This window comes from Scyliorhinus torazame, chromosome 6 (genome assembly GCF_047496885.1).
Source record: "Scyliorhinus torazame isolate Kashiwa2021f chromosome 6, sScyTor2.1, whole genome shotgun sequence".
NCBI lineage: Eukaryota > Metazoa > Chordata > Chondrichthyes > Carcharhiniformes > Scyliorhinidae > Scyliorhinus > Scyliorhinus torazame.
In genome coordinates this window covers 218,934,258-218,954,309 of record NC_092712.1, presented here as the reverse complement: position 1 = coordinate 218,954,309, position 20,052 = coordinate 218,934,258, and the positions used below count along the sequence as shown (strand labels likewise).

Sequence of the window (20,052 nt, the reverse complement as noted above, 5' to 3'; positions counted from 1 at the left end):
CCATAGTAGCAAAATCCTCCACCGGGCTACCAGGGACGCAAAGGCCAGAATACCAGTCTCTTTCGCCTCCTGCACTCCCGGCTCATCCGATACACAAATAATGCTAACCCCCCCAGCTCGGCTTGACCCGGGCGTTCACCACCTTGGACATAGTCCTCGCAAAACCCCTCCAGTACCTTCCAGCGCCGGGCACAACCAGAACATATGGACGTGATTTGCTGGGCTCCCCAAGCACCTCCCACATCTGTCTTCCACCCCAAAGAACATACTCAACCTCGCCCTTGTCATATGCGCTCTGTGAGTAACTTTAAACTGTATTAGGCTGAGCCTGGCGCAAGAGGAGGAAGAATTAACCCTACTCAGGGCATCAGCCCACAGACCCTCATCTATCTCCTCCCCAAACTCCTCCTCCCACTTGTCCTTTAACTCCTCCACTGAGGCCTCCTCCTCGTCCTGCAGCTCCTGGTAAATCGCCAAAACCTTGCCTTCTGCAACCCATACACCCGAAATCACCCTGTCCTGAATCCCACGTGCCGGAAGCAGCGGGAATTCCCTCACCTGCCGCCTCACAAACGCCCTCACTTGCATGTACCTAAAAGCGTTTCCCGGGGGTAGCCCAAACTTCTCCTCCAACGCCCCTAGGCTCGCAAACATCCCATCGATGAACAGGTCCCCCATTCTTCTAATCCCTGCCCGATGCCAGCTCCGAAACCCCCGCCTCCAGTGATTCCTGAAAGATCACTACCAATGTCTCCACAATTTCATCAGCTATCTCTTTTAGAACCCTGGGGTGTAGTCCATCCGGTCCAGGTGTCTTATCCACCTTCAGACCTTTCAGTTTCCCCGGAACCTTCTCCTTAGTAATGGTCACTGCACTCACCTCTGCCCCCTGGTTCTCCTGGAGCTCTGGCATCCCACCGGTGTCTTTCACCGTGAAGACTGATGCAAAGTAACAATTCAGTTCGTCTGCCATTTCTTTGTTTCCTATTATTACTTCTGCAGCCACATTTTCCAGTGGTCCAATGTCTATTTTTGCCTCTCTCTTACTTTTTATATATTGAAAAAAAAACTCTTCCTATCTTCCTTTATATTACTAGCTAGCTTGCATTCATACTTCATCTTCTCCCCCCTTATTGCTTTTTTAGTTATCCTCTGCTCGCTTTTAAAGGCTTCCCAATCCTCTGACCTCCCACAAATCCTTGCCATTTTGTATGCTTTTTCTTTAGCTTTTATGCTGTCCTTGACATCCCTCATCAGCCATGGGTGCCTTGTCCTCCCCTTAGCATGTAGGTGTTTTATAACAGATATTAAACAGCGCAAATATTTTCTGTAGACTGTCTACTTCTGCTTAAGAACACTTTTTATTCAACGCTCATTTGGTGGCTCCTGCTCCCGCTGGTAATTTTGGACATTTTCCCTGGTTAACGGGTGGATGTGTTGAGCAAAAAAGGGGCAGGAATGGTGGAAGCAGAGGGTGCCCCACCGGTGGATGGATTTGTGGACCAGGAGTGGTTTTAAAGGAAAGGAGCAGTTGGAGCGAGAAGCTGTACCTGCGACACAGGGGAAGGCGGCGGAGGGTCAGGGATCGACCCTACCATTTCAATGGTCGACGGAGCAGTTGGTGGGGCTTCTTGAATGAGACGTTCACCCAGCAGAGGAAGGGGACTCTGGCAGGGGTGGTGGATCCGATTAAGGCAGGGATCGACCGCCTGGAATAGAGGCTGGAGGCACAGAGCCAGGCGATCCAGAAGGTGGAGGAGTTGGTGGGGGAGCACGAAGAGAAGTTTACCTCGATGGCGGGTGAGTTGGGGGTGATGCGAAATACTCAGAGGCGGCTGCAAGAGAAGGTGGAGGATTTGGAGAATCGCTCCCGGAGACAGAATTTGAGGATCGTGGGGCTGCCGAAGGGCAGCGGGGGAGCGGACACTGGCTCGTACCGGCCTTGGATGTTCGAGACGTTGCTGGGAGAGGGGGCCTTTGAACGACCTTTGGAGGTGGACCAGGGGCACAGGGCGCTGATGAGGATGCCGCAGGGGATCGACCCGCCGAGTCTAATGGTGGTGCAGCTACACCGATTCCTGGATAAGGAGCGGATCCTGAGTTGGCCAGGCAGATGAGGCAATGTACCTGGGAGGATCACGAGCTGGCCAAGAGGAGAGTGGGGTTCAATAATGTGAAGATGGCCCTCTTTAAGAAGGGGGTGAAATTCGGAATGCTGTACCTGGCTCGGCGATGGGCGACTTATAATGGTCGTGAACTTTATTTTGGGACGCCGGAGGAAGCGATGGCGTTTGTCAGAGACAATGGACTGGCAGGAGGAGGACATTGAACTTCTGAGGAGGTGTTCGCTTTCTGTTCTTTTTGGTCTGTTTTTGGTTTCTTTGGCCATTGTTTTTCTGTGGGGGATGGGTGGTTGCTCTTTTCTTTGTTTTTGGGTTGGTGTTGTTCTTTGCACCGGGATAGTGTTTGAGCTGGGGATCTCGGGGGGTTTAATGCTAGGCGCCATGGGCAGGGGCGACCAGGCTAGCTGGGCGAGCTAGTTCACGGAAGCGTAGTGGGGATGAGCAGGTGAAGGGGGTTGGGATTGTTGTTTTGTGGCCCCGGGGGGGGGGGGGGCGCTGACAGGGGAGGGGTTTTTGAAGCATGGGATGGGGAGGATCGATGACGGTGGACATCCGAGGGTGGGCCTGAGGAGATGCGGGACGCGGGCTGGAAGCTGGCCCAGGAAGGGATATGGCTGATCGGCCCAACCATGCTGATCACATGGAATGAGAGAAGGTTGAATGGGCCTGTCAAGAGGGCTCGTGTATTCGCACATCTGAGGAGTTTAAAGGCGGACATGACTTTTCTGCAAGAAACGCATTTGAAGATTGGGGATCAAACTAGGCTTAGGAAAAGGTGGGTAGGGCAAGTATTTCATTCTGGATTAGACTCAATGACGAGTGGGTTCGTAATATTGATTAATATACGTGCAGCTTTTGAAGTGGGGAGCATAGTGGCAGACTCTGGGGGGAAGGTATGTGATGGTGACTGAGAAATTGGAAGGGATGCCGGTGGTGTTGGCGAATGTTTATGCTCCCAACTGGGACGATGTGGAGTTCATGAGGCGGGGGTTGGGGAAGATCCTGTACCTGGACTCGCACTGCTTGATAACGGCGGGGACGGGAGGGTACACAATACAGTTCCGGGTCCAAGGCTGGATCGGTCGAGTCCGAGGTCAGGGAGAGTGTCAGCGATAGCGAAGGAGCTGAAAGGGTTTATGGAGGATCTGTGGAGGTTTGATAGGCCAAGGGCGAAGGAATTTTTGTTTTTCTTCTATGTACACAGGGCACACTCCCGAATCGACTTTTTCGTGATGGCTAGGACGTTGTTGGCAGGGGTGGTCGGTTTGGAGTACATGGCAATTGTAGTGTCGGACCATGCGCCGCGGACTTGCAGGTAAATAGGGGAGGGGGTCAGTGCCCGCCATGGAGGCTGGATGTGGAGCTATTGGCGGATGAGGAGGTTTGTGAGGGGGTGAGGGCAGCCGTTCGGGGGTATATGGAGCTGAATGACACGGGAAATGTTTCAGCAGCCACGTTGTGGGAGGCATTGAAGGTAGTAGCGAGAGGGGAGTTTATCTCGATACAGGCTCACAGGGTTAAGACGGGGCAGACGGAGATGGAGAGGCTAGTGGAGGAGATCTTGCATGAGAACAGGAGATATTCGGAGGCCCCAGACGCGGGGTTGTTGAGACAGCAGCAGAAACTGCAGATGGAGTTTGGGCTTTTATCCACGGGGAAGGCGGTAGGGCAGTTGAGGAGGGTGAAGGGGATGGTCTACGAATATGTGGAGAAGGCGAGCGGGATGCTGGCGCATCAATTGAGGAAACAGGAGGCAGCGAGGGAGATGGGGAAAATGAAGGAAGGGGGGGGGACATGGTCTTGGACCCAGCGGGGGTGAATGGGATGTTTGGATATTTCGACAGGAGGCTGTTTGAGGGGTTTGAAGGCGGGCGTGACAATGCTACAGGAGATACACCGGAGGGTAACAGGTCAGACCAGATTGAGGAAGGGGTGGGGCGGGCAGGTATTTCGCTCGGGGTTGGACTCTAAGACTAGGGGGGGGGGGGTCGTGATCCTGATTAATAAATGGGTGTCATTTGAGGCGGGGAAAATAGTTGCAGATATGGGGGGTGGGAAGTTGGAGGGGACACTGGTGGTGCTCGTGAATGTCTAGCACCAAACTGGGATGATGTGGAGTTTATAAGACGGTTGTTTGGGGAGATCCTGGAACTGGATTCACACAAGCTGATCATGGGGGGGGGGGAACATTAATACGGTCATTGATCCAATGTTGGGCCGGTTGAGCTCAAAGATAGGGAGGGTACCAGCAATGGCGAAGGATCTAAAGGGGTTCGTGGAGCAGAAGGATGGGGTAGACCCATGGAGGCTTGGTCGGCCAAAGGTGAAGGGGTTTTCTTTCTTTTTGCATGTAAAGTATACTCCCAGATCGATTTTTAAAATTCTGAACAGGGCTCTACTGGCAGGAGTGGTTGAGACCAAGTATTCGGCGATTGCTGTGTCGGACCATGCTCCACATTGGGTGGATCTACAGGTGTGCAAGGAGGGGGGCCAGCGACCGCAATGGAGATTGGACGTAGGGCTGTTAGTGTACGAGGGAGTGTGCAGGCGTGTGAGGGAGTCCATCCAGAACTATCTGGAAATAAACAACATGGGAGAAGTCTCGGCAGCAATGGTTTGGGAAGTGCTGAAGGCAGTGGTTAGAGGGGAGCTAATATTTATACAGGCCCACAAGAGGAAGGTGGAGAGAGCAGAGATAGTTAGGTTGGTTGGGGAAATACTCCAGGTAGACAGGAGATATGCGGAGGCCGAGTTATTTAAGGAGCGACAGAAGCTACAGATGGAATTTGGTCTGTTGTCTACGGGGAAGGCGGTGGAGCAGCTGAGGAAGGCAAGGAGGGGCGATACATGAGTATGGAGAGAAGGCCAGCAGAATGCCTGCACACCAGCTAAGGAAAAGGGAGGCGGCCAGGGTGATAGGTAGAGTGAAGGACAGAGCTGGGAACACGGTCTTGGACCCTGCAGCGGTGAATGGGGTGGTTAAGGAGTTTTATACCAGCTATATGAGTCGGAACCCCCAGCTGGGGTAGAGAGGATGAGGCAGTTCCTGGGTGAGTTGAAATAGCAGAGGGCTAGAGGCAATGCAGTCAGTTAAGACCCCGGGACCAGTGGAATTTTACAAAATGTTCTCTGAGATGCTGGGCCCACTGCTGGTGAGGACATTTAATGAGGCAAGGGAGCGGGGGGTTCTTCCCCCGACTATGTCCCAGGCCTCGATCTCACTGATCCTGAAGTGGGAGAAGGACCCTGAGCTATGCAGATAATACAGGTCAATCTCCCTATTCAATGTTGATGCCAAACAGTTGGTTAAAATCTTGGCCTCAAGGATAGAAGATTGTGACGGGGTTGTTAAGGGCAGACAGCTAACAGCCAATGTTAGAAGGCTCTTAAACATGATCATGATGCCCCCAGAGGGGAGGGAGGTGGAAGTAGTGGTCGCGATGGACACAGAAAAGCCTTCGACCGGGTGGAATGCAACTATTTGTGGGAGGTGTTGGGGCAGTTCGGGTTTGGGCGGGGCTTTATTGATTGGGTCCGGTTCTTGTACCAGGCACCAGTGGCGAGTGTCCGAACGAATCGGTTGACGTCGGACAATTTTAAATTGCACCGGGGGACATTCTGAATTCTCCCCCAGTGTACCCGAACAGGTGCCAGAATGTGGCGACTTGGGGCTTTTTACAGTAACTTCATTGCAGTGTTAATGTAAACCCACTTGCGACAGTAATAAATATTATAGATTATAATTTGATCCATGGGTCCTGCAAAGTTAACTGGTGGTCTCAGTGATTAGCACTGAATACCAATGAGTCCAGTGTGCTAGCAAAGCTACATCAATGACAATCAGAGGCAGGCAGAAAGTAGCAGAGCAACCAAAGTCAATGTTTTGGTTCCAAACCGGTTTAATTCTTACCTTTTAGTACAAATTGAAGCTGTTCAACCCATTCTTCTGCCTCATTTGAAGAAGCTGCAGCAAACTGAAAAACATTTAATATAAGTTAAACCTCACAAGAAATGGGAAATACTTGCTGTCAGAATTGTTTCCAATGTTCAGCAGGTCCTTTCTGTGAAAGGATGTTTGAAATTATGTTCAGTTTAATTTAGACAAATTCAAGAATTTGAAGCAGTGGATGACAGTTTACCTTCTGAACAGCAGCTGGCAACTATGTGAATACTGCTCCTCTTCATCAATGTCAAATGCAAAACTGACAAATAAAATTTACTCGAGGCAATTAAGAGACTCGGTGTTTTTCTTTGAACTGCTGTATTCAACCCTCCAAAAAATGTCCTCATCAGAAACAGCCACTCAATCTGACAATTTAATAAACTGGCTTTCAACAGAAATCTTAAACGCAAAAACTTATTACACTAACAGTCTGAATCATTGCTGACTGACTGAACAATTCCATTAAATGTCTTGTCTACACAGGATGTCATTTTCTTACACTGTAAAGATATTGGTACTTGTTCTGTTAAAAATGCCAAAACTAATCCACAAGAAGCATTTTGGCCAAAAGAACACCATTCTACACTTTGTATGTAGCTTTTGAAACATTTGCTCACAATGAATAAATTGTTAGATAAGAATGCAGATCACCATATGGAATCACCGTTCCTATTTACAGATAAGAAATAACATTGGCCTGGCTTTTGCAATACTGTCACTATTCATTGTCATTACTCCGCTAAAACTGACAACAACCTCTTACATTTCTATAATACCTTTAATGTAACAAAACATCCCAAATGCAAAATGTAAAATATCACCAATGCATTATAAAACAAGATATGTCACCAAGCCATATATATTGGGGCGATGAAAGAGTATGTAAAAGAGGAAGTGAGCTGCACAGGCAGAGAGGTTTAGGAAGGGGCTGCGACTAGGCAGCTGCACTCTCAACCACCACAGGTGGAGCAATTAAAATTGGGGCTGTTTAAGAACAGGAACACAGATTTGTCAGAAAGTTTTGGGGTTGAAGGAAATTATAGAGATAGGAATAGATTTAAAAACAAGGATGAAAATTTTGAAATCAAGCATTAATCGACCAGCAGCCAATGGATGCAAATGAGCACAGAGGTGATGGCTGAACTGGACTTGGTGGGAATGAGGCAATGAGTGGCAGAGTTTTGGATGACAGAAAGAGCCTGGAGGGCAAAACGTGGGAAGGAGGTCAGGAGTGTATTCGGATAATTAAGTCTGGAGGCAACTTCTGGAGTCCCAACATTCACAGGATAACAGAGAAATCCAAAGGTTGCTACCGGTGATTCTATTTTTCTCTTGTGGATGCACTGTTGTGGCACCCGAGACTGCTGTCAATAGAATTCAATTGAATTGATGGAAATTCTTAGCAATTCTTACACTGTTCATCTTGCTATAAAATTATTGAAGTGTAACTGGATTGTTAATATAATGCAAACTTCTTAACTACAGGTAAACACTCTCGGTAAAGACCTTCAACTGGCTCTGAGAAACTAATTTTATATTTGTGGAAAGTCAAGATTTAAGACAAATTCCACATAATGCATGTTCATCTTTATTTTGTCCAGTATCTTAACCCAATCATAATCACTTGTTTACCTGAGAAAGTAAAAACCCAAGAATGTTAAATACTTTTTAACATCCTGGTTTACTGCGTGTGGATACTTTGATGTGTTTTATAATAATCTTTATTATTGTCACAAGTAGGCTTACATTAACACTGCAATGAAGTTACTGTGAAAAGCCCCTAGTTGCCACATTCCGGCACCTGTTCGGGTACACAGAGGGAGAATTCAGAATGTCCAATTCACCTAACAGCATGTCTTTTGGGACTTGTGGGAGGAAACCGGAGCACCCGGAGAAAACCCACGCAGACACGGGGAGAACGAGCAGACTCCACACAGACAGTGACCAAGCCGGGAATCGAACCTGGGACCCTGACACTGTGAAGCCGTAGTGCTAACCACCATGCTAATGTGCTGCCCACGGTTTGGCTGCTTGCTGACATCATTGCTGCTGTACACCAAGAAATTCCCTCAACAAGGCACTAGATTTAACCAGCCATTGGGAAAACGAAAACCGCACCAAAGATAGATAGGTCTACATTGTCAGTTTTCTTTGGGGTCAGCCGCATTATTTTTTAAACTCATTCATGGGATGTGGGCATCGCAGGCAAGGCCAATATTTATTGACATTCATAATTGCCCTCGAGTAGATGATGATGAGCTGCCTTCACCTTTGACTTCTTTGTAACAGTTTAATAAAACATTTAAGCGGGCAGTTAAGAGTCAAACTGGTGCTGTGGGTTTGCAGTCCCACTTAAGTCATTTTATGGGGCCCTGGAAGTTTCTCAGTGGTTTAGCCCACACTTCGAATTTTTTTTAAACACTGGGGAGCTGAACTCCGAGATTGGGCTGCCATTTTGAACTGGTGCCCCAACCTCTAAGTGAGCTTGTGGGTCACCGCCACCCATGGGCAATGTCCCCCTCCAAACACAGGCACTACCCCCCCCTGCCCCCTCCCCAAGTGAGGATACCCTGCTATGGGGTCCCAGCCCCCCCCCACCCCCCCCCCCAAGCTCTCTTACAGCACACCCTCCTTCCAGGACCCCCACCCATCACCCCCCCCCCAATGTGCCGGAGGCCCCTACTTACCTGCCCTGCGCACTGCACACACCCCACTCTTCAAACTCCCCTCCACCCTCATGGGCATGGCCCCCCTCAAACCGACCCTTGGCAATGCCACCCTGGCACCCAGGCAATGCTCATGCCAGCTTGGCAGTGCCATTTAGGCATCTTGTCAGTACCTGGGAGGGAGGGCCAGGGAGCCGCCCTGCACTTACCCTGGCCACCAGGGGTTTCTGATGTCCCATGAGACCCCTCGGATGCCGTTCCGCGTTTGTGTGGACCAGTGCTGAACAGCGCCCGGCTGCAGCCTCCCTGGGAAGGCCAGAGAATCGAGGGAGGCTGGTGGATATCGGACAGGTCAGTCACAAGTAGGATTGAGACCTACTTCTGTGAGTGTCGTTTGGTCCCGTTCCTTTTGGGTGGTGTTCCGACTCCGACGTCTCGAGGAATATTTGGGTAAATCCTGCGAGGCGCGGAGGCTGTCGGGCGACCCGTTGGAGGGCTCTCCTGGGATTCTCCAGCATATTGTGCTCTCGCTCGAGCGCAACATGGCAAGAGAATCGCGCCCATAGTGAAGTTGGCTTTGCGGACTTGTGGACAATTATGGAAAGTGGGGAAGGGAATGCTCAATAGTGCAGAGGCAAAGGTAAGGTCCTGCAGGACTGTAGAAAAAATGAATATAAAAGGGGGAGTGTTAGCTTAACAATTGTCATGAGATCATTACATTTCTTTTTTTTAACCTGAAGACCATGTTGTGTGCTTTCAGATAAGCCAATTCACTAACTTCCCTTGGCACCCATCAACCACCTAGCGGTCTTCTTTGCTCTCCTAAAACCCCTCATTCATCCTCTGCAATATTGTATCTGAAAGCACACTGGGAACCCTGATGGAACACTTCTTGCTTCCAACCATTTTCCTGCAGCTTGACAATGTAATCTCCTTGCTTTGGCCACAAAACATAGCATCTCTCCTTTAAGCTCCTGAAGCATTCTAAAAATCTGCAGTAGCTTTGAATTTATCACCGATTGCTTGCTGAGCTGTCTATGGGTGACGTGTTTCACACTGGGAGCTCATTATTCCTGCAAATGAGAAGCAACCCTAAAATTAGGATAGGCCTGAACCAAATTCTCCAAATGGCTTTTCTTCTCACTTCACCCACCTTCTGCTGGTTTCCTACCGCGAGATTAAAATTGGTATGTTTCCACTGTCCTCCTGTTTCTCTCCCCCCCCCCCCACCTTACCAAATAAAATATTTTTGTTAAGAACTTAACAATTTTTAATATTTGATTTTTCTATAGTTTGATTTTCTGCGCTTGGGAGAGGGGTGATCACCTTGTTTATGAATCTATTAACAAGCACTAATCTTCTAGGTTGGGGGAGTTGGGGAGACAGGTTTTTGCTGGTGAGCAAATTGAGCAGTTTAAATGCTCAACAGAATGGTGTATTTTATGATGTTTAGTTGTCACCAGATGCATTGAAATTAATAATCTCTATTTGCGCAATGCTACAGCTCTAACTTAAGACAATATAAACTTTCGCCCTGGAATAAACTTAGCATGAAGATACTAATATTAAGAGAACATAAACGATAATCAGGCAGTGAAAACTGATATTTGGTTTGGTATACATACAAGCAATCTGGATGTCACACCTTACAGCCTTACTTTAGGAACTGTGTATTGTGAACCACCTTAATGCATTTTCTCTTATGCAGAGAAAAGGGATGGGTTTGACTTTGCCCATAAATTAACAAATGCTCTTGTTTTTTAGGGATTGAGTTCCATGTCTGTTCATGAGTACTCAAATGTAGAAAGGCAAAGGCAACTTCAGATGCATCTGGTCAAATGTATTGAACTTCTGCCATCTTTTTATACACAGATTTAAATACTAGCCTACTTTGTATTAAGCCAGTAATCTGAGAAGTTGAGCAAAGTTGGTCAGTTGCTTTGCACTGCCAAATATTAGCATTTTTGTTTGGGTACCGCTTTCCAGCTGGCTCAATTATGCACTTTACAGTAACCTGTGTTCACCTTAATAGCCTAACAATAGCTTAATCGCTTAATACCCTCATCCCTCCATGACTAATAATAGAAATTCTCAGGGATCCTTGTAATGCTGCCACGTAAGCTCTGGCTCAGCCACTGCCTTTGCCCTACACAAACTGGAATATGAATAAATAGGACCTTTACTCGGGTCATTGATCATAGAGTCTGGGAACCCATAGAACAGAGTATGTATTGTGCTATAGCTCAAGGAGGAGGAGAAACAGTTGTGTAATGGGAAAATAACATGATGTAATCTCTCATGAAAACAACAATTCTACGCCTTTGCAGCCGACTAAAATAATGCCCACCTTGACACTAGAAAGCAAACAGGGCCACATTGCCCCTGCAGTTGTAAAGTTGATGCAGTCTGCAGTCGTGCTCCCACAGACCAGAGCTTGAGGCCACCAACTACAAATATATTACAGCCCCCTTTAATTGAACCCCAGCAGTTTTGACAGGCAAGTAGATGTTCTGAAGACAGGCACCAGGGGCTCACATAGAGGTGAAAAATAATGGGCTGGGTTCTCCGCTGTCTGGGTTCTCCATTGCGCCAGCAGCCCGGGGATTTCCCGACAGCATGGGGCTTTCCCGACAGCATGGGGCTGGCCACAATACAAAACCCCATTAGCCATCTGACAAGACGGAGAATCCTGCCAATATGTAGGCCTTCCTATAGTCAGTACCATAATTCTGTTTGAAACCTTTTGGCTAGAAACTCATGTGCCCTCGTTTGTTAGGACACAGGGTAGTAATTCACAACCTATCCATGTTGGTTCCAAATGAGGTTGGCAATGTGAAAATTATTTTCACTTTATTTATAGGATTATAGCATATGGCTGAATGGGTCTTGTGCTGCTTCTTCCTTCATGCTGCTGACTGAACCCTTACTGAGTGCAGGGCAAACAGTGTCATTGCAGATACCATGTGGTTCAAGCCAGCTTCAATCCCTCTTTGAAAGGGAAGTTGTGGTAAATAATATTGGTGGAACTTAAATGGTGAAAAAAGTAGACAAGGACAAAGAGAAGTTCCCAGAATGATGGATGGAACACTGGTAGAGGAGAGACACCGTGGTTTTGCAACAGGCAAAGAGGCACTTAAGAATCAGTTTCAGAAGGGAGTGGGATCAGTTGGCCAGCGAGGTCAGTTCCAGGATTCTGGACCCAAGGACTTGACAGTTGTACCAGAAGATAACTAATTAGCTCACATGGATGGAGAAGGTCAGTGAATGCATGGCAGCTACCCACCACACCACCAAATGTGCATGTTCAATGCACCACACCACTTCCTCACCCATCAGCACTCCCAGCACTCAGGACGCATAACTAATATCCAGACAAATCTCCTTACCATCAGAGACCTACCGATGCTGCAATACGCTCACCCACCTCCTGCTGCCTCTATATTCCTCCAGTTAGTTAGCTGTGATAGGAATATCACCCAAACATGCGTTGCAAAATCACTAACATTCTGCCCTCTCTCTTGCAAAAATTAGAAGGGAACAGAGCAGAACTGAAGAGGGGGAAGGGCAGTGGGCTAAGGATGCTTGCATCTCCTGAGCCCTTATAGAAGTGATAGCACTCAGCATCATGGGGCCTGCAGTGACAGAGCAAATGGCATGTGGAGAACATCGAGAATGATGGTATATTACTGCATCATGCCACTTATAAACTGCTAGCTCAACATCAACCTGCTATCTGAAATGATGTGCAAGCTGCAGATGTCTTGCTTTCCACCCCACGCACCCTGGGGTCTATGATTCTATTCTAATTCTATGATTCCGTTATCCCAACCTTCTGATTTCCCGCTTCCAAATACTAAAGATTTGATGGCTGTCCAATCACAGCAGCATAAGGAGGAAGAGAAGGGACAACGATTGAGCATTCATGGAAAGCCTCACAACTTGATCTGTCACTCGCAGCCACTGGCTGAGATACTGGTATCAATGTGACTTGGTAACTAATTTAGGAAGCAGCACGTGGTGAATCATCCAAGCAGAAGCAAGCTGCAGGCCTTTCATCAACACTGGATCATTGACTTGAAATGTTGGGTGCGATCGACTGGCATCTTAGCACCCGACTTGGTAACGTGACAAGGCCGTTAAATCTCACAAGAAGCCTCTCGTGAGATATGCAATGCTTGGAACGCCTCACAAGATTTAATGAGATGTCACAATCTGGATCACTAGGTGAGAGCCACATTAACATGTGTCAGTGAGTCTAATGATTCTCCCAAGGCCCGGGAACTAACGCCCGCATCTGGGAGGTCTCGCCATGGTGATATTTAGAGCACTGATCCACACAAATGTGGACCAGGCATGACAGCACCTGTTTTTTTTTGGGGGGGGGGGGGGGGGGGGGGGGGGTCTCCCAGGCCATCGGAGACCTGGGCAGGGTAGTACTTTGGCACTCCTGCTGGGACCCAAGAACCTTGGTGCTGCTATTTGTGGCGGTGCCAGGGCTGGGGTATTGCAAGGGTGCCAGGTTGTCAGTGCCAAGGTGACTGAGTGCCAGATTGCTCATGGTGGGGATCGAATCCAGGATGCCTGCCCTTAAGAGGTGCAGTGAGGAGGGGCTCGAGGACCCCCTAAGAGATAATAATAATCTTTATGGTCACAAGCAGGCTTACATTATCACTGCAATGAAGTTACTGTGAAAATCCCCTAGTCGCCACATTCCGGCGCCTGTTCGGTTACACAGAGGGAGAATTCTGAATTCCAAATTACCTAACCTGTACGTCTTTTGGGACTTATGGAAGGAAATCGGAGCACCCGGAGGAAAACAACGCAGACATGGGAAGAACGTGCAGACTCCACACAGACAATGACCCAAGCCGGGAATCGAACATGGGACCCTGGAGCTGTGAAGCAACAGTGCTACCCACTGTGCCGTGGCAGGATCAAGAGATTGGAGCTCTTCCTGCACTGCCTGCTTTGATAGAGCGGTCGCACTCAGCCCTGCAGAATGACCCCACCATACGTGCCCAAAATTGGACTCTTTTTTGCGCATTAAATCCTGCCCGTTATGCTGGTCACAAATGTCACTTGACTTGTTGAATATTTATATAATTTCCAATTTTTATTTCAGATTTACTGCATCTTCAGCTTTTGTAAGGGATGGTTTGCTGCCAGCTCCCAAGAGACCCAAGCCAATAGTGGCTATGTGTGTTGTTCCTATTGTAACTTAGAACACAATTGGTTCCTTAAAATCCCGTTGTAAGTAAAAATGTCGTAAGTCAGAAACGATTTTCCCATAGGAACAATGTTATAAATAGGGATTGGTTCCTGAACCACGGCCGGAAATTACTCATGGAGTGCCCAGCGGTGTTAAATGCTCTCAACTCTTTCTCTGTCAAGTCGCTGAGGTGACTGTTGATGCCTGTATGGCTAACACAAGTTCTTGTGGGGGATATAATGAAGTCATCAATCACTGACAGTTGCTTGTTTAACCTTTTGCGAGTCTGAGCGTGTATTAAATACAACATAAGTGTACAAATGCATTAAAAACCTTTTGCGTCAAAACAATTTAACAGAATAAAACACTGTTTCCAACCTAATCAAGACTATTCGACCAATCCAACCATACAGATGGCTTCGTAAAAGCAAAACGGGGTGTCAATTTCTAAACGTTGCAAGTGTGACTCGTCATCACGCGAATGTCAGAAAATCGAGGACCACCTGCATAGCAGTATCCAGAAAACTACACTCGCATGACACTCTTTGTTCACCTAGTTAACTACGTGCTTTATTTTCTGCCCTGTTGGCCAGAGTTCTTGCCTTCAAAGAACCACCAATCGTGTACAAGTATCTGAATCATTGTTTGGAGCAATCAAATAACTGCTCGATAAAGGCTCCAGTGATTCATAGGTCTAAATGTGGCAAAGTTCTTTTGCCAATTATGGGCTCCTGGAATAAAAGTCATAAGACGGGTATGCAGGGGATAGCCTTGATTTCCATGTAGCCAGCCTTTAACTTGCTAATAGAGGGTAAACAGTATGGTACAGAGGATTGATGCAGTAATGAAGCAGCTGCCAGGGAAATACATACACACCTGAGCCGATATAGTCACAGCTGCTGCACATTTTGTGAAGGCACTTGGAGGGTGATGTGGATGCAATTAACCAAACCTTTAATTGGGGCAATTTTGTGAACTGCAAACTGCAGAGTCCTATACCGCTGCATCTGGATGTCCATGAAGGCAGTGACAAACGTTTTCTCTCGCAAATAAGGCAATAGTTACTTGCTTAATACATACATTGACTGTAGACTGACTAGTGTTGTTGATATCCTCTTCAGGTGACTGGAAGAAACCAAAAGAAAAGTAGTTGAGAGCAGCAGTAACCTTGGCTGCTCCAGGCAATGCCCTTTTTGATGTAGGGGGTGGGGGGATGGAGAAGATGAGTATACTTGAGAAAATTATCTACTTTCTCCACATAATCAAGTTATTTCATCCCTAGTACCATTCCAGTAAATCCCCTCTACACTCTCTCCAAACCTTCCAAAATTGTGGTGCTCAGAATTGAACAACACTCCAGCTGAGTCCTAATCAGTGTTTTATAAAGATTTAGCCTAATTTCCTTGCCGTTGTACTCTATTTCTCAATTCATAAAATCTAGGACCACATATGCTTTTTGGACAACCTTCTCAACCTATCCAGGCATCCTTGAAGATTTATGTACATACGCCCAAGTCTTTCTGTTCCTTTACTGCTTTCAAATTCATTTCATATTACCTCTCCTCAATCTTCCGACCAAACACTTCTCTGCAGTAAATTTCATCTGGCATATGTCTGCCCATTTCACCAGTCTATATCTTCATGAAGTCTCATTTGATCTTCCATATGGTTTATTATATTTTTGAGTTTCGTGACATCCACAGTTATTCCCTGTATACTAATGTTCAAAAGAGAAGTGAACCAAACATTGACGGACAGCACTGTATACTTCCCTTCAGTCTCAAAAACAACAGTTTCGTAATATTGTCTGCTTTCTGTCCTTTAACCAATTTTGTATCCATACTATCACTACCCCTTTAGTTAATATTGGTCCGAATTTGAATTTAATTTAGCCAAAATTGTGGATGTGGTATTTCGTCAAATCGTTTGCAAGTCCACAAACAAATCTACTGCACTACTCTCATCAACCCTCTCCTTTATTTCAAAGAGTTCAATCTAGCTAGTGATTTAGGATTTATCTTCAACACATCAGTACTGGCTTTCATTCATTAACCCATATTTTTCAAACAGCCAGATTAAGTTTGTACCAGATTATTGCTTCAGATTTTCCTCACCACTGATGTTACACTAACTGACCTGTAGTAGCTGGTTTAAACTTCTTTTGTTTTCTGAATGGGGTGTAATATTTGTAAACCATCAGTCCTCTGGCAGTAATACCATATCTAAGAAAATCAGAAGATTGTGACCAGAACCTCCACAATTTTCACCTTCTTCCCTCAGCCAACAAAGTTGCATGCCTCTGGACTGAACGACGGTTATACTTTGAGCATTGCAATTTAAGTACTTCCTCGGTATCTATTTTTATCCCATCCAATTTCTCTATGATCTCCTCCTTGACTGTGCCATGAGCAGCAATCCCTTCTTTGGTGAAGGCAAATGTAAAATACTCACCTAGTATTTCTTTCTTTTTAAAAAAAATTTAGAGTGCCCAATTCATTTTTTCCAATTTAAGGGGCAATTTAGCGTGTTCAATCCACCTACCTTGCACATCTTTGGGTTGTGGGCGCAAAACCCACGCAAACACGGGGAGAATGTGCAAACTCCACATGGACAGTGACCCAGAGCCGGGATCGAGCCTGGGACTTCGGCGCCATGAGACTGCAGTGCTACCACCTCACCTAGTATTTCAACCATACCCTCTGCCTGTACAAGATTTACTTGTCCAAAATTGGCCCACTTTTCCTGATGTTAATTGGAAGGTGCCTGTGCACACTTTCTGCCCAGTGCATGAACAGCCTTTCTCATCAGAGATATCATTGGAATGCGCCCATCAGCCTATTTATCAGTGCCAGTACCGGTTTGCGCAGACACAGAAGGACTGTGCGTGGGGATGTCATTACACACTGGCAGATTCTTGGTTTTGCCAATCTGTTCAGACCTATGATGTATCTTTTCAAACCACTCAAACCCACACAATGCTTCAGATGTCCTTCTAGCTGCAGGTTCCACCAGAAGATTTCAAATTCTGCACACAGTGAAATAGCTTCAGAGGATTTTAGATCTTTGGGCATTCATCTTCGATTTATTATAACATTTAAGGAAATGGAATGCTACCTGTGAGAGGTCCCATGGTTCAGGGGCTGACATACTCCTTTGCAGCAGATCGAAATCAATGTCTATCTGCAGTTGTGCTTCTCCTCACACACCTCCATCCCCACTGAACGCACCTCTGCAATTAAATTCCTCTATCTCTCACAACAGGTATATTTTAACAGTATTTAGTATTTAACATTACTTCCACAAAACATGTCTAATTGAGGCTCATTACTGCTATCCCTTTCCATGTGCTTCTAGATTACCACCTCCACCTTCCTAACATGGATCGCATAGCCAAGAGTTGTTTTTCATGTCTTCTGCTTCTGAGCTTATTTTGATCATTAAATTCTGCACGATAGATGTGGTGTAACATCTTCCGTTTCCCTTCATCTCGTGCTTCCCATGTGATCTATTTGCTGCCTTCCTGAGCCAGTGATGCCTATGAGAGCTACTCCAGTTCTTCAGTCCGTACAATAAAGTAATTCCTTGCCACATAAACAAGCCTACAATTTCATAGTTACAGTGATTTCAGCAGTAAACTGGAGAGGTTTCAATGGATAACATGATCTACAGGCACACCCCTATATTAATGGTGCTGTGCAATGAAATAAATAAAGCAAGGGTATATATGGATAGCAGTGTTGGCGATGTGCCATGACTGCCACACATGGGAGTTTGTGGAGAGCACTGCAATGCCGGACAATCACATCTGCAACAAGTATCTGTACCATTAAGAATTCAAATCACGAGCTGGTGAAATAAAAACAAAAAAATGTTGGAAATATTCATCAGATCATGTAGTCAGCATCTGTGGAGAGAGAAACAGAGTTAACATTTGAGATTGATGACCTATCATCAGAGTTGCTGAGCTGCAGAGACTGTAGGACATTATAGAGATCTGAGGTTATGTTTCTTGCCCGGTCACAGATCTCTCCATGTCTAAGAAGGAATTTGAAGTGGGTAAAGTGGTGGTATGGAACCTTGCTGTGATTTTCTGAAGAACCATTAATATATGCACAGCTAGGAATGAGAGAAAGCGGGAGGCCGAGAGAAACAGAAAAGAGAAGGCAGAGAGAGAGAGAGAGAGAGAGAGAGAGAGAGCGATAGGGAGAGAAAGGGAGAGGCTGAGAGAGAAAGAGAAAGAAAAAAAGAGAGAGATAACGGGGGAGATTGGGAGAGAGGGAAGGAGAGAAAGGGAGACAGACCAAGAGAGAGAGAGAGAGAGGAGAGAGGCCGAGAGGGAAGGAGAGAGGCCGAGAGGGAAGGGGAGAGGCCGAGAGAAAGAGGTGGAGGCCCAGAAAGGCGGAGGCCGAGAGAGACAGAGGCGGAGGAGAGGGGGAGGCCAAGAGTGAAAAGAGAGATTGAGAGGCCGAGAGTGAAAAAAGAGAGTAAGAGGCCAAGAGAGAAGAGAGAGAGAGGACAAGAGGCCGAGAGAGAGAGAGAGAGAGAGGACAAGAGGCCGAGAGAGAGAGAGAGAGAGGCCGAGAGAGAGGCCTAGAGAGTGGCACCGAGAGAGAGAGAGAGAGAGAGAGAAGCCAAGAGAGAGAGAGAGAGAAAGGCCGAGAGAGAGAGACAGAGAGAGAGGCTGAGAGAGAAGGAGGCAGATAGAGAGAGAGAAAAGGATTGCAATTAAATTAGTAACAAATAATTCACGGATTCTGCACTGTGACTCATTTAATGAGGACCGGGGTTGGGAGTTACTGCAGGGTACTCTTGACCACAGCCAGTAGAAGATGTTTATGTGGTACTTGGATTGTGTGTAAAGATAATCGGTTACCTCTGCACACAGAAAATGTTCCTTGTTGAGTTACTGCTCATTGGTGATTCAACAGGAGATATCTCATTGTGAAAAGAACCATATTTTATATGATCCAGAACTTAATGTCTGGGTCCCTCCTAATCTGTAGGGATTCATGCAGCATGCAATATTCACGCTGTGGTATCATTTTAACAACACAGATGTGCTATCAGCATTAACCATGCTATTCAATGGCTGCTCATGGGAGCAGACAGAAGGGGGTTGCTGGAGAGGAATGGGGAGGGCTGATGCCATGGGTCTAGAATGCCACCGAGAGGCAGTTAGCATCTCTTAAAAAGGAGGTGCATTCTCAGTGCAGACAGCAGGGAAAGAGTTTTAAACAAAGAACTGCTGAAGTAACTGAGAGACAGAAAGAATGTCTAATATTGCCTTTGAAGGTAGTAAACACCTAATAGAAAGAATGAATCACTCTTGTGCTGTTTCCTAATGCCCATTATGGAAGCTGCCAGATCTATCACCAAGGGCTCTATCTTGGGAGGTGTTGCTTTGTTGCTAATGGAACTGACTGCTTGGCCTATTGTGGACAGAACAGTCTCTGTGCTCTGTGAAAAGACTCAAGATAGATGGAGATGAATACATCTATGCTTGACAATTTCATGCACAGGCTCTCTGAAGGTGCCTAGTGCATCTAGTGTTTCTTGTTGATTCTCATGAACCTTCTTTGTTGTCTACATCCTCTACAGAAGATTTAATATGTGACAACCTCTTTCCCGATTTGGGTAGAAGGCATGCTTTGCCACTTGTGGTCACAATTCAGCTGTACGCTGAAGAGATGCTATCCCTTTCAACCGATTAGGATGCCAGGATGGTAATAGGTGGCACACTAAACACATTATACACTGACAAAGTCTGCAATGCCAAACAAACCTAGTACTCTCTCACCGTGCTTCACTCGGTCCATTGGAAAGAAGATGCAGGTTTGCTTTATGGCACAGAAAACCTCAGTGACCTTGTTGCTATATTTATTTGGTTATAAATATGGCGATCAATATGGTCGTCTTTCTTAACCCTAATTATGAGTATACTTTCAGCGTCGCCAGGTATCTCTCGATACCGCCACAAGGTTCAACCCAAATATCGATCAAAGATCCAATACACCAGTTAGTTAGTTCAAAGTCAATACTATTTATTTACACACAGTAAGATCTACTCATGCACGATAATACTATAAACTAAACGATCTCCATCACTAACAC

The 20,052-nt window shown here is 46.4% G+C and overlaps 1 protein-coding gene across 7 annotated transcripts in view; it reads right to left on the bottom strand.

Moving 5' to 3' along the window:
- skap2 (src kinase associated phosphoprotein 2) overlaps positions 1 to 20,052 on the bottom strand; it is a 1,200,731-nt gene that overhangs the window by 251,660 nt on the left and 929,019 nt on the right. For all 7 annotated transcript variants that reach the window (XM_072509431.1, XM_072509435.1, XM_072509432.1 and 4 more), the window contains exon 8: positions 6,034 to 6,097. In XM_072509431.1, the coding sequence (XP_072365532.1) occupies positions 6,034 to 6,097 (64 nt within the window). The remainder of the gene's footprint in view (positions 1 to 6,033; positions 6,098 to 20,052) is intronic.